The sequence below is a fragment of the Carcharhinus amblyrhynchos genome, chromosome 3 (assembly GCF_965287045.1).
Source record: "Carcharhinus amblyrhynchos chromosome 3, sCarAmb.v2.hapA, whole genome shotgun sequence".
In the NCBI taxonomy this organism is placed as follows: domain Eukaryota; kingdom Metazoa; phylum Chordata; class Chondrichthyes; order Carcharhiniformes; family Carcharhinidae; genus Carcharhinus; species Carcharhinus amblyrhynchos.
This window is the reverse complement of record NC_137326.1, coordinates 129519242-129534750: the sequence shown is the minus strand read 5'-3', so window position 1 is coordinate 129534750 and position 15509 is coordinate 129519242. Positions and strand designations below refer to the sequence as shown.

The following is a 15509-nucleotide window of genomic DNA, read 5'->3' as shown; positions in this document are numbered from 1 at the left end:
CAGTGAAGAAGATTATCTAGGATTGCAATGGGATCTTGATCAATTGGGCCAGTGGGCTGATGACTGGCAGGTGGAGTTTAATTTAGATAACCACGAAGTAATGCATTTTGGAAGATCAAACCAGGGGCAGGACTTACTCAGTTAATGGTAAGGCATTAGGGAGAGTTATAGAACAAGAAGATTGAGGGGTATAGGTCCATAGCTCCTTGAAAGTGGAGTCACAGGTGGGCAGAGTGGTGAAGAAGGCATTTGGCATGCTTGGTTTCATTGGTCAAAACATTGAATGCAGGAGTTGGGGCGTCTTATTAAAGTTGTACATGACAATAGTTAGGCCACACTTGAAATATTGTGCACAGTTCTGGTCACCCTATTATAGAAAGAGTTATTAAACTAAAAAGAGCGCAGAAGATATTTACTAGGATGCTACTGGGACTTGATGGTTTGAGTTATAAGGAGAGCTGGATAGACTAGGACTTTTTTCTCTAGAGCGTAGGAGGCTTAGGGGTAATCTTATGGAAGTCTATAAAGTAATGAGGGGTATAGATCAGTTAGATAGTCAATATCTTTCCCCAGAAGTAGGGAGCCTTAGACTTGAGGGTATAGATTTAAGGTGAGAGGGGAGAGTTGCAAAAGGGTCCAGAGGGGCAATTTTTTCATTCAGAGGGTGGTGCGTGTCTGGAACAAGCTGCCAAAGGTCGTAGTAGAGGCAGGTACAATTTTGACTTTCAAAAAGCATTTAGACACGGGTAAGATGGATACAGAGGGATATGGGCCAAATGTGGGCAACTGGGACTAGCTCCGTGGGAAGAAAAGGGCGGCATGGACAAGTTGGGCCAAAGGGCCTATTTCCATGCTGTATACCTCTATGACTCTACGACACCACAACCAGGTCAGTCAGGACTGCTGTGAATGTTAGAACAAGCTCGAAGGGCTGAATGGCCTACTTCGGCTCTGTAAATTCTTGTAAATAAATATGTTTTCAATTTTGCCGCAGAGAACAGTGTTCTCCTTATTTATTGTTGTATCTTACACGTTATTTTCAATACAATTGCTTCTTGCAAGCAATGTTCTGTTTGTGTTCCATTCCGCTGAGCTTCTCGGTGTCCAACCCAAATTCTCTTGTGTTCTTCAATCCTGATCACAAAGGCTGAATGGCTGCAAGATCTTCAATCAGATCTATTACCATGGGAACACAATGAGCCTGTAACTGCAACATTCTTTTACAAGACTCATCGCTCAAACATAATCAATTATTCATCCACCCGAGACCAGATACATCTTTGTGAATGAAAAATCTCTGGCTTTCTCTTCAGCGTTCTTTTAGTGATGGAAGAGGATAGGAGCGATGTTCTGACACATGATGAATTATTCAGAGTAATTTGAGAGCAGGACTGGGTTCCGAGGGTTATCTTGATGTCAGCCTAAGGTATGCAGTTCAGCTGATCGATGGTCATGTCACTGTGTTAAATAAGCGGCCAGGCTGACTGGCATCAGGATAAGTCCTGGGAGCTGGAAGAACGGAGATCTTTCTCATTGAGAGCAGTGCTGACTTGCTATGTGCAATTCACAGATGGACAAGGAATTGGACAGTCATGACCGTCACTTCAGCGAGCAAGATTTAGATGCAATCACCAGCAAGATCAGTGACTTAGGCAAATGGAGAGACATCTTCAGCCAACAAGGGTAAAGCAAACCTTTTATTTTCTCTTTCACACTGATTTCCTCCAATTTGTAGAAAATACCTTTTTCCCTCCGAAGTACAATTCTGGTCGCCACACTACCAGAAGGATGTGGAGGCTTTGGACTGGGTACAGAAAAGATTTACCAGGATGTTGTCTGGCTTGGAGGACATCAGCTATGGGGAGAGGCTGGAGAAACTTGGTTTGTTCTCACTGGAATGGCAAAGGTTGAGGGACGACCTGATAGGAGTCTACAAGGTTATGAGGGGCATGGACAGAGTGGGTAGTCAGAAGCTTTTTCCCAGGGTGGAAGGGTCAATGATGAAGGGGCATAGGTTTAAGATGTGAGGGGCGAGGTTTAAAGGAGATGTACAAGGCAAGTTTTTTACACAGAGGGTGGTGGGTGCCTGGAACTCGCTGCTGGGGGAGGTAGTGGAAGCAGATACAATAGTGACTCTTAAGGGATGTCTTAACAAATATATGAATAGGATGGGAATAGAGGGACATGGTTCATGGAAAGGAAGGGGGTTTTAGTTCACATGGGCAGCATGGTCAGTGCAGGCTTGGAGGGCCGAAGAGCCTTTCTCTTTGTTCTTTGTTATACCACTCACAGATTGACCATGAGGTGGGGGCAACTTCCATAGTTAAAAGATCAACACTCAATTTCTCTCCCAATTTCTCAGGCCTCCTCAGGATTTGTCTTTACATCACCTTCCTGGCCACCTGCCCTCGTCATTCCACAGCTACAGAACATTCATTTACCCTGTGAATTGTTTTGTGATGTTTACAAAGAGTTCGCAAGAATGCTCTCTGAGGATGATCATGTCCATCTCAGCTAACTGAATACATGCCATTAGCAATCGTGGCATATGACAAGATCCCTCATTTAATAAACCTTCATATTTTGTAAAGTCTGTCTGCAAATAATTTGAATATTGTTACAATATCTAGGTGCTATCCAGCACTGTTCTTTAATTACTGCTCAGGGTACGAGGAAAGGTTTCATCATCAGGTAAATCATCTTTCTCCCACCTCCAGCCTCAATTGAAACCTTTTTCGCCCTTATCCATGTTTTCACCGTAACAACTTTCCTCTTGTGTTCTTCAGTGGCGATTAATATAGTATCCCCTGAACTCCCCCCTCACTGAACTCCCTCTCACTGAACTCCCCCTCACTGAACTCCCCCTCACTGAACTCCCCCCTCTGACTCTCCCTCACTGAACTCCCCCTCACTGAACTCCCCCTCACTGAACTCCCCCCTCACTGAACTCCCTCTCACTGAACTCCCCCTCACTGAACTCCCCCTCACTGAACTCCCCCCTCACTGAACTCCCTCTCACTGAACTCCCTCTCACTGAACTCCCCCCTCACTGAACTCCCCCTCACTGAACTCCCCCTCACTGAACTCCCCCTCACTGAACTCCCCCTCACTGAACTCCCTCTCACTGAACTCCCTCTCACTGAACTCCCTCTCACTGAGCTCCCCCTCACTGAACTCCCCCTCACTGAACTCCGCCTCACTGAACTCCCCCTCACTAAACTCCCTCTCACTGAACGCCCCCTCACTGAACTCCCCCTCACTGAACTCCCCCTCACTGAACTCCCTCTCACTGAACTCCCCCTCACTGAACTCCCCCTCACTGAACGCCCCCTCACTGAACTCCCCCTCTCATTGAGCTCCCTCTCACTGAATTCCCCCTCTCTGACTCTCCCTCGCTGAGCTCTCCTTTGCTGAGCTCTCCCTCACTGAGCTCTCCCTCACTCAGCTCTCCCTCACTGAGCTCTCCCTCACTGAGTTCTCCCTCACTGACTTCTCCCTCGCTGAGCTCTCTCTCACTGAGTTCTCCCTCACTGAGTTCTCCCTCACTGAATTCTCCTTCACTGAGTTCTCCCTCACTGAGCTGTCCCTCACTGAGCTCTCCCTCACTGAGCTCTCCCTCACTGAGCTGTCCCTCACTGAGCTGTCCCTCTCTGAGCTCTCCCTCACTGAGCTCCCCCTCACTGAGCTGTCCCTCACTGAGCTCTCCCTCACTGAGCTCTCCCTCACTGAGCTCTCCCTCTCTGAGCTCTCCCTCTCTGAGCTCTCCCTCACTGAGCTCTCCCTCACTGAGCTCTCCCTCACTGAGCTCCCCCTCACTGAGCTCCCCCTCACTGAGCTCCCCCTCACTGAGCTCCCCCTCACTGAGCTCCCCCTCACTGAGCTGTCCCTCACTGAATCCTCCCTCACTGAATCCTCCCTCACTGAGTTCATCTTCACCTTCTGCACCAGTCTGCCATGTGGGACCTCAGAGAACTTGCAGAAAAGATTTACCAGGATGTTGCCTGGTTTGGAGGGCATTAGTTATGAGGAAAGGATGGAGAAACATGGTTTGTTCTCACTGGACCGATGGAGATTGCGGGGACATCCTAATAGAAATCTACAGGATTATGAGGGGCATGGACAGAGTGGTTAGTCAGAATCTTTTTCCCAGGGTGAAAGAGTCAATTACAAGGGGGCGTAGGTTTAAGGTGCGCGGGGCAGTGTTTAAAGGAAATGTATGAGGCAAGTTTTTAAATAGAGTGGTGGGAGTCTGGAACTCGCTGCTGGGACAGGTCGTGGAAGCAGATACGATCGTGACTTTTAAGGGGCATCAGGACAAATACGTGAACAGGATAGGAATAGAGGGATATGATCCCCAGAAAAGTAGGGGGTTATAGTTCAATCCGTGCAGGCTTGGAGGGCCAGAAGGCATGTTCCGGTGCTGCAATTTTAGAACATAGAACAGTACAGCCCAGTACTGGCCCTTCGGCCCTCAATGTTGTGCCGAGCTATGTCCGAACCCAAGATCAAGCTATCCCACTCCCCATCGTTCAGGTGTGCTCCACTTGAAAATTCCTAAAGTGTCTGACTCAACTATCACAGCAGGCAGTGCATTCCACACCCCAACCACTCTCTGAGTAATTTTCTTTGTTTTTTGTTCTTCGATATACTTGTTTTATAGGGAAAGATTGATTCCTGGGATGAAAGGATTAAAACATTGAGATTGAGTAGGAAGGTTTATTGGGCCAACCCTTTGGCTGTTAGTTTACAAAGCAAAGCTAGCTGAGCTCAGGTAGGAGGGAAGGTTAGTATCTGAAGGGGCAGGGATGTGACAGTACGTCTCAAGGCTCAATTAATTCTATTTTCTACCTGTCTGGGGTGGTACAAAGTGAGAAAATTCCTGCCGTAATGCCACATTTTAAAATTCCTTGCCCTCATACCAACATCCACTTAAATATTCTGGCGACAATAACTTTAACTGTCACATTACAGCAATCACCCTGGCTGTGTCCATGAGTGAGTGCGTTAATACAATGGAGTCCCTTTGCTGATAACTTGCATACTTCTGAATACAGTAGCGGAGTGGTTATATTACTGGACTAGTAACACAGTGACCTGGAGCTGTGGTAGCTGAAGAATTAAAATCCAGCAAATTAAATAAATCTGAAATGTGAAGCTATTATTTTAACCATGCAGCTTCCTGGGTTGAGATAGAAACCCATTTAGAAATTCCTTGCCCCATCTGATTTGACCCACTGCAGTGCGATTGACTCCTAACCACCCTCTGAAATGACCCAGCCAGTATTCAAGAAGACCGTTCACCCCCACCTTCTCGCCACCACTACAGTGCCAATGACCCAGGTTCAATTCCGGCCTCGGCTCACTGTCTCTGTGGACTCTGCACGTTCTCCCCATGTCCGCATGGGTTTCCTCTGGGTGCTCCGGTTTCCTCCAGATATGTGTGGGTTAGGTTGATTGGCCATGATAAATTAACCCTAGTGTCAGGGGGATTAGCCGGGTAAATGATGGGGCTTGGTGGTTTGAGTTATAAGAGGCTGGATAGTCTGTGACTTTTTTTTCTGGAGTATACAAGGCTGAGGGATAATCTTATAGAGGTCTATAAAATAATGAGGGGCATAGATCAGCTCAATAGTCAATATCTTTTCCCAAAGGTAGGGGAGTCTAAAACTAGAGGGCATAAGTTTAAGGTGAGGGGGAGAGATACAGAAGTGTCCAGAGGGGCAAATTTTTCACACAGAGGGTGGTGAGTGTCTGGAGCATGCTGCCAGAGGTAGTAGTTAGAGGCAGATACAATTTTGTCTTTTAAAAAGCATTTAGACAGTTATACGAGTTAAATGGGTGTAGAGGGATATGGGCCAAATGCGGGCAATTGAGACTAGCTTAGGGGTTTAAAAAAAAGAGCGGCATGGACAAGTTTGGCCATAGGACCTGTTTCCATGCTGTAAACCTCCATGACTCTATATGAGGGGTTGTGGGAATAGGACCTGGATGGGACTGTGGTCAGTGCAGACTTGATGGGCCGAATGGCCTCCTTGGGCATTGTAGGGATTCTATGATTCTAAATATTGTAGTTTCATGATCTTAAATTGTAATTCTTGTTTTCATGTTGATTTACAGGTTACAGTTCAAGGACACTGTGGTGAAGGTAAGCGATTGAAGTGATCTGAATTGAAGCATACAAGCGTGAAATGAAGCATTGAAGTTGGTTCATTAAGCCCCTTTTGGTGAATAAAAAACCTAACCTGCCTAATCCCATTGTTTACTTCATTGTACGCAGCCCTGAGATTAGGACATCTCAACAATATATCCATTATTTTTTAAATGTAGTGAGGGATTCTGTTTCTACCACTTTCAGGGCCTGAGTTCCAGGTCCCGAACATGCTCTGATGACAGATGTCTTCTCAACATACCCCTAATCCTTCTGTCAACTACCAGTAGGATGTGGAAGTTTTGGAGAGATTGCAAAGAAGGTTCAGCAGGATGTTGCCTGGTCTCGAGGGCGTTGACTATGAGGAGAGAACATAGAACATAGAACACTACAGCACAAACAGGCCCTTCGGCCCACGAGTTGCGCCGATCACATCAACACCTTCCAACCAATAGACCTATCTATAATCCCCAATCCCATTAAATTCCATATACTCATTCAGAAGTCTTTTAAAAGACCCCAGCGAGTTCGCCTCCACCACCACTGACGGCAGCCGATTCCATTCACTCACCACCCTCTGAGTGAAAAACTTACCCCTAACATCACTTCTGTACTTGCCTCCCCGCACCTTCAATCTGTGTCGTCTTGTAGCAACCATTTCAACCCGGGGAAATAGCCTCTGAGAATCCATCCTATCTATTCCACTCAACATTTTATAAACTTCTATCAGGTCGCCTCTCAACCTTCGTCTCTCCAGGGAAAAGAGTCCCAGCTCCCTCAACCTAACTTCATAAGGCATGCCTCCCAGTCCAGGCAACATCTTTGTAAATCTCCTCTGTACCCTTTCAATAGCTTCTACATCCTTCCTATAGTGAGGCGACCAGAACTGCGCACAGTACTCCAAATGAGGCCTGACAAGGGTCTTATAAAGTTGCAGCATTACCTCCCGATTCCTAAACTCAATCCCTGGATTAATGAAGGCCAGTACACCATACGCCTTCTTGACCACGTCCTCCACCTGCGAGGCCGATTTAAGAGTCCTGTGGACCCGGACCCCAAGATCCTTCTGCTCTTCAACACTACTAAGACTCCTGCCCTTGATAGTGTACTCGTTCATCCCATTGGTTCTGCCAAAATGGACGACTACACATTTATCTGTGTTGAAGTCCATCTGCCACTTCTCCGCCCAGTCCTGCATCCTATTTATGTCCTGCTGCAACTTTTGACATCCTTCCAGACCATCCACAACACCACCGACCTTTGTGTCATCAGCGAACTTACTTACCCATCCCTCCACTTCCTCATCTAGGTCATTTATGGAAATGACAAACAGCAAGGGTCCTAGAACAGATCCCTGGGGCACTCCACTGGTAACTGACCTCCATGCCGAAAAAGACCCATCCACAACCACTCTCTGCCTTCTGCAGGCAAGCCAGTTCTGGATCCACAAGGCCAAAGGCCCTTGGATCCCATGCCCTCTCACCTTTGCAAGAAGTCTTGCATGGTTGAATAAACTAGGATTGTTTTCACTGGAAGAACGGAGGCTGAGGGGGAACCTGATAAAAGATCTACAAAATTATGAGAGGCGCAGACAGGGTGGATAGTCAGGGGCTTTTTCCAAGGGTGGAAGTGTCAATTACAAGGGGGCACAGGTTCAAGGTGAGAGGCAGAAAGTTTAAGGGAAATGTGCGGAGGACGTGTTTCATGCAGAGAGCGATGGGTACCTGGAACGCGCTGCCAGAGGAGGTGGTGGAAGTAGGTTCAACAGCAACATTTAAGAGGCATCTGCGTGGCTACATGAATTGGGAGGGAATAGAGGCATTCGGCCTGGGTAAGGGAAAAAGGTTTCTTTTAGTTTAGCCCAACCCAACTCAACCCAGCCGAACGCATTCTCACCCCACACCAACCCTGTTCCTCTTATTATGGGGGTAGGTAAATTGCCCACTTGGCTGCCAACCTTAGGCCTGTTTAGGCTCAGAACTGCCCAATTAACCAACCTAATCAAAACCCTACTCTGAACCCCCAGGAAAAAACCCAAATACACAAAATACATTAACTCAGAATAAAACAAACACATCCCTAGCAAAAATCAATCATTAACCTGCATTCTCATTGTGTGAGCTGCCTGGTTTGCAGACAAATTGGCACCGTGTAAAACAGAGCTGAATTTTAAACATACCTCCCAAAAGAAACATGATATAAATATATTTCTTAAAGGCACAGTATCATCACACCACCTTGCCCTTATATTCAATTCCCCTTACAATTAATAATAACATTCTATTAACTTTCCTAATTACTTGCTGTACCTGCAACCAACCTTGTGTGATTAGTGTATTGGACGCCCATATCCCTCTGCATCCCAGAACTCTGTAATCTCTCACTATTTAGATAAAGTGCTTCTTCTTTGTTCTTCCTGCCAAAACGGATCATTTTACATTTTCCACATTATAGTCAATTTGCCAGGTCTTTTCCCACTCACTTAGCCTGTATATATCCATTCTTGGCCACCTTACGTCCGCTTCACAATGTCCCTTCCTTCCAATCTTTGTGTTACCAGCAAATTTAGTAACCATATTTCAGTCTCTTCATCCAAATCAATGATATAAATTATAAAAGGTTGAGGTTTCAGTGCTGATAACTATGGCAGACCACTTGTTACATCTTGCCAACTAGAAAATGGTCTATTTATGCCTACTGTCTCTTTCCTGTCAGCTCAGCAATCTTCTATCTATGCCAATATCTTACCACCTACACTATGAGCTTTTTGTTTCTGCAATAAACATTGATGTGGCATCTTATTAAATACTTTCTGGAAGTCTGAGTACAATACATCCACTAATTCCCCTTTATCCACAGCATATGTAACTCCTTCAAAGAACTCCAATAAATTGGTTAAACATGATTTGTGTTTCACAAAACCATGTTGACTCTGTCAACCTTGAACACCTTGAATCATTCTTAATAATAGCTACTAACATTTTCCCCATGACAGATTTTCACCTAACTGGCCGGTAGTTTCCTGCTCCCTGTTTCCCTCCCTTTTTGGACATAGGAGTTACATTTGCTATTTCCCAATCTAATGAAACCTTACCTGAATCTAGGGAGTTTTAGAAAATTAAAAGCAACACCTCAACAATCTCCCTCACCACATCTTTTGCAACCCTAGGAGGAAGTCCATTAGGATCCAGGAATTGTCAGCCCGGAGCTATAACAATTTGCCCATTACCATTTCCCTGGTGATAGAAATTTTCCTGAGTTCCTCCCTCCCTTCCATAGAACCATAGAAAATTTACAGCTCAGAAACAGGCCTTTTGGCCCTTCTTGTCTGAGCCAAACCATTTTTTGCCTAGTCCCACTGACCTGCACTTGGACCATGTCCCTCCACACCCCTCCCATCCAAGAACCCGTCCAAGTTTTTCTTAAATATTAAAAGTGACCCCGCATTTACCACTTTATCCGGCAGCTCATTCCACACTCCCACCACTCTCTGCATGAAGAAGCCCCCCCCTAATATTCCCTTTAAACTTTTCTCCTTTCACCCTTAACCCATGCCCTCTAGTTTTTTTCTCCCCTAGCCTCAGTGGAAAAAGCCTGCTTGCGTTCACTCTATCTATACCCATCAAAATCTTATGCACCTCTATCAAATCTCCCCTCATTCTTCTACGCTCCAGGGAATAAAGTCCTAACCTACTCAATCTCTCTCTGTAACTCAGCTTCTCAAGTCCCGGCAACATCCTCGTGAACCTTCTCTGCACTATTTCAACCTTATTTACATCCTTCCTGTAAATTCCTGATTTACAGATATTTCTGTTAAGGGTGAAAGGGGAAAAGTTTAAAGGGAATATTAGGGGGGAGTTCTTCACACACAGAGTGGTGGGAGTGTGGAATGAGTTGCCAGATGAAGTGGTAAATGCAGGCTCACTTTTAACATTTAAGAAAAATTTGGACAGGTACATGGATGAGAGGGGTGTGAAGGGATATGGTCCAGGTGCAGGTCAGTGGGAGTAGGCAGAGAAGTGGTTTGGCACAACCAAGGATGGGGAAAAGGTCTGTTTCTGTGCTGTAGTGTTCAATGTTTCTATGGTTCTGGGATGGCACTTGAGTCCTCTTTGAAATTGAACCATAGAATCCCTACAAGGCAGAAGGAGGCCATTCAGCCCATTGAGTCTGCACCAGCTCTCCAAAAGAGTATCTTACCCACATCCAAACCTCATTTTATCCCCATTACCCGTACATTTACCATGGTCAATCCATCTAACCTGCCCATCTTCGGACCATGGGAGGAAACCAGAGCACCCAGAGGAAACCCAAGCAGATATAGGGAGAACGTGCAGACTTCCACACAGACAGATACCCAAGACCAGATCTGAACCTGGGTTGCTGGTTTTGTGGGCAGTGCTAACCACTATGCCACCATTCCACCTGTCCACTTGCCACCATGCCGTCTATAGTGAAGACTGATGTAAAATACCTGTTCAATTAATTTGCCATCTCCTTATTCTCCTTTGTTAATTCCCCAGACTCTGTTTCTATAGGACCAATGCTTGCTTTGTTAACTCTTTCCACTTTAAAGTATCTATACAATAAGCTCTTATTGGCTATTTTTTACATTTTTAGCTAGTTTTCTCTGATTTTTCCCTCCTTATCAATATTACGGTCAATTTTTGCTGCTTTTTACATTCTGTTCTATCTTTTGCCCTGCCATAGAGCTCAGCACAAGCACAGACCCATGTTCCATGTTGTGCAGTGCAACATGTGGTAACTATGCAGAGGGTGCCATCCATTTTGTTCTGGCCTAGATTATGGTGCAGGTCCTAATCTCAGATTTTTCAGATTCCTGAGCCACGTACCAGGGAGAAGTATTAGATTTGGTTTCCTGCTACCTGCCTCACAGTTTTTAATCTCAGAGTTTATCTCCTCAGTGATCTGAAACTGAGGGTGTTCAATTGCACATGTTTGGGTGATGAGGGGGTGGGGCGCATGGTGATGGTGGCGAGGGTATGGGTGTGGTTGAGATTGTCTTCAAAACATAAAGGAGAACATATCTCTGTCTACATCAATGGGGATGAAGTAGAAATGGTTGAGAGCTTCATGTTTTTATGTCCTGGTCCCCCCAACGTTGACTCTATGGTTGAGAAATCCCACCAATGCCTCTACTTTCTCAGAAGACTAAGGAAATTTGGCATGTCAGCTACGACTCTCACCAACTTTTACAGATGCACCCTAGAAAGCATTCCTTCTGGTTGTATCACAGCTTGGTATGGCTCCTGCCCTGCCCAAGACTGCAAGAAAGTTCAAAAGGTCATGGACGTAGCCCAATCTATCACGCAAACCAATCTCCCATCCATTGACTCTGTCTGCACTTCCCACTGCCTCAGCAAAGCAGCCAGCATAATTAAGGACCCCACAGACCCCGGACATTCTCTCTTCCACCTCCTTCTGTCGGGATAAAAATACTAAACTCTGAGGCCACGCACCAAGCGACTTAGACTCTTCTCTGCTACTGTCATCAGACTTTTGAATGGACTTACCTCGCATTAAGTTGATCTTTCTCTACACCCTAGCTGTGACTGTAACACTACATTCTGCACTCTCTCATTTCCTTCCCTATGAATGGCGTGCTTTGCCTGTATAGGGCTCAAGAAACAATACTTTTCACTGTATACGACAATAATAAATCAAATCAGAATGGTGAGGGGGGCTGGGTGTATCTGTATTCAGAATTTGACATTCCAGCCATCACTGGGGTGGAACCCAAACCCAAAGCAAAGAACAAAGAACAAAACAGCCCGGGAAACAGGCCCTTCGGCCCAACAAGCCTGCGCCGTCATTTCAACATTATGAGTCCCCCCTCCACCCATGACCCTTGTCTATGCTTATGGCATTCAGGGAAGACCTGTAAACCAGAGTCAAAACCACAATCACAGAGCCACTGGTCCATTGGTGGATGCCCACCCTGTATATGGCTCGGTGGCACAGTGGTTAGTACTGCTGCTTCACAGTGCCAGGGACTCGGGTTTGATTCCTGGCTTAGATCATTATCTGTGCGGAGTTTGCACGTTCTCTCTGTGTCTGCGTGGGTTTCCTCCGGGTGCTCCGGTTTCCTCCCACAGTCGGAAAGATGTGCGGTTCGATGCATTGGCCATGCTAAATTCTCCCTTAGTGTACCCGGACAGGTGCTGGAGTGTGGCAACTCGGAGACTTTCAGAGTAACTTCATTGCAGTGTTATTGCAAGTCTTACTTGTGACTAATAAATATATCTTTATAAAGGCAACAATCTAGTCTCCACGACAAAAACAGAAATTGCTGGAAAAACTCAACAGGTCTGGCAGCATCTGTGCGGAGAGAAACAGAGTTAACGTTTTGAGTCCGTATGACTCTTCTTCAGAGTTAAAGAGAGGAAGAAATGTGATGGATGTAATACTGTTTGAGAGTCAGCAGAGACAAGTAAAAGATCTGGGGTAGGTGCTAACAGGAAAGATTGGTAAATTATCTTCCCTCTCCACAGACACTGCCATACCTGCTGAGTTTTCCAAGTATTTTCTGCTCCTATTTCAGGTTTCCAACATCCCCAGGATTTTGCTTTTCTTCCAGTCTTCAGTTACTTTTTGGTACACGGGGCTATTTAGCATGGTTAACCCACCTAACCTGCACATCTTTAGACTGTGGGAGGAAACCGGAGCACCCGAAGGAAACCCATGCAGACATGAGGAGAATGTGCAAACTCCACACAGGCAGCCAAGGCCAGAATTGAACCTGGATCCCTGGCACTGTGAAGCAGCAATGTTGACCACTGTGCCACCACGTTGTTCGAGATGAGGATCGAAAGTTTGGGCCAAATGGCTTGTGTCTGTGCCGTACATTCTGCGGTCCAGGGTAAGCTATGGGTAATAGAAATGGAAACTGGCCCTATAGGTTTATTGGCAGGCTACGTTATTACCAATAACTCTGATCCTGGTGAATTGCTTGTACAATTGTTTACTGCCCACTGGCTAAGCTGCCATTCTGGATCTGTCACCAAGCAAAATGATAAATAAATGCAAGACGACAGCGTCTAATGTCTTTAGTCCCTTTGCAAGGTTCAAGACCCTGGGGGTAATTTGGGTGACAAATGATTGACTTCAATGGAGATTAAAATGGGGAGATCTGTAAAACAGGCTGCTAATATTCTACTTTTTCTTACACTGTTGCCTAATGTCAAAGATACTGGCTGCAAAACACACTAACAGGAAAGCCACATTGGTAGAGAATTTTGTATGCTTAATAAAGATGTCCAAACGTTGCCCAAAGATGTGTGGGTTAGGTTGATTGGCTGTGCTAAATTGCCCCTTGGTGTCAGGGAGATTAGCAGGGTAAATATGTGGGGTTACAGGGATAGGGTCTGGGTGGGATTGTGGTCGGTGCAGACTCGATGGGTCAAATGACCTCTCCCTGCACTGTAGGGATTCTATGATTCTATATATACTGCACGCTCAGAATCTCTACAGTGCAGAAGGAGGTCATGCTTAAAAACACATCCCACTTACTTAACTCAAAGAGAAAACAGGAGAGGTATACATTATATCACACCTTTGACAATCTCGTGGTTTCACGGCTTTTGAAGTATAGTCACTGTTGTATCAAGCACAACAACTAATTTGTGCATAGCAAGCTCCCACAAAGTGTTGCAATGCAGACTAAATAATCTGCTACAGTGATGCTAATTAAGAGAGAGAGAGATTGACCAACACACACCAGGAAAACTCCCTTCTCTTCTTGGGGAAATGGGATCTTCTGTTTCCACCTGAGTGAGCAGATGAAGATGGCACCTCTGAAAACGCAGCACTCCCTCCGTACTGCGCTCGGAGTATCGGCAAAGATTGTACAATCAGACCTTTATCTGGAGTGAGGTTTTTGGAGTCAGGTACAGAAATATGGACGGAGGGGTGGGCGTGGGGGGCAAAAATAAATAATTGTAAGGTTTAGTTTTGAATTAATGATGACAAAATGGTCTGTTTAAAGAACACAAACAAAGCTCAAGTCAATTGGACATTCCTGGCGCAGTGAGGCAACAGTATCGGTGATAAAATAGAACCATAGAACCCCTCTGTGCAGAAGGAGGCCATTTGGCCCATCGAGTCTGCACCCACTCTCCAACATCTTAACCAGGCCCATCCGGCGCCCTATCCCTGTAACCCCACACATTTACCACGCAAATCTTCCTAAACTACACATCTTGGGATGCTAAGGGACAATTTAGCCTGACCAATCCACCTAACCTGCACACCTTTGGAGTATAGGAGGAAACTGGGGCACCCGGAGGAAACCCACGCAGACACGGGGAGAACGTGCAAACTCCACGCAGGCAGTCGCCCAAGATCAGAATCGAACCTGGGTCCCTGGCGCTGTGAGGCAGCAGTGCTAACCATTGCTCCACCGTGCCGCCCATAAACTTTAACCACAGCGAGAGTAGACAATAAATGTTTTGCAGATTTTGCAAAGCTGAGTGAACTATAAAGAGCGGAATTTTCCATCTGCACTTGCCCCAAAACCAGAAAATCCTGCTGGAGGTCACCGGACCTTTGCATGGTCCCCCTCTCCCCTCCCCCCTTACCACTACGATTCACGTGGTGGGACAGGAAAATTCCACCCCCCCCCACAATGTGTTTTGAGTGCAATATCCGGCAATCTTTTACTCTCATTAAAAATTCAGATCTAAGCTTTCCCACCAGATAAGAAGATGAACGGTTAGATTGGCTGCGGCTCAGAGGCTTTCAGTTGGAGAGGTGACGCCTTCGGAGGGTGGGAGGGGAGAGTCGAAGATTAAAACATCTATCTGGGTTTCACCTATCATGCTGCAAGCCCTTCATCCCTGAGCTGGGATTTCCTTGCACCCTGTTCCATGGAATTGTGTAATGATGTGTTGCAAACCAAAATAGCAGCAGGCGTTTCGACACAGAATTACATTGAGATATTACAGGAGGAAGTTACAAAGAGCCAGAATGTAAGTACGACTCTATTTGGTACAATTATTTTCTGTTGGAACCCACGTTAGACTGTGTTCTGCTGTTATCAAGCCTGACTTAGAGGAGATATACCTGCATAAGTTCTGTCTTATTCTGCTCTTGCACAGAAGTGTCAGGACAATCGCAAGGTTGAGGATGACTGTGGGGATGGAGCCGGGTCACCTCAATCCAGAAGCATCAAGTCTCGCAGCCACTTCTCCACACTCAGCGTCCCCTACTCTGTCCCAAAAGCATTTGTTGTACCTTCAAACCTAGGCGGTCTGCCCATTACACTGGAGACAGCAGTGGTAAGCCTATCTGTTCTGTGCTGAAACTGTATCATGTTTGAACAAAGGAATGATGAAATGTAATC

The 15509-nt window shown here is 45.9% G+C and overlaps 1 protein-coding gene across 1 annotated transcript in view; it reads left to right on the top strand.

Moving 5' to 3' along the window:
• Nucleotides 1–1570: 1570 nt before the first annotated feature.
• Nucleotides 1571–15509, top strand: part of mindy4b (MINDY family member 4B) — a 49742-nt gene continuing 35803 nt past the window's right edge. The window contains exons 1-3 of the mRNA XM_080186519.1: nt 1571–1683; nt 6118–6145; nt 15265–15444. Coding sequence (XP_080042645.1) covers nt 1571–1683; nt 6118–6145; nt 15265–15444 — 321 coding nt within the window. The remainder of the gene's footprint in view (nt 1684–6117; nt 6146–15264; nt 15445–15509) is intronic.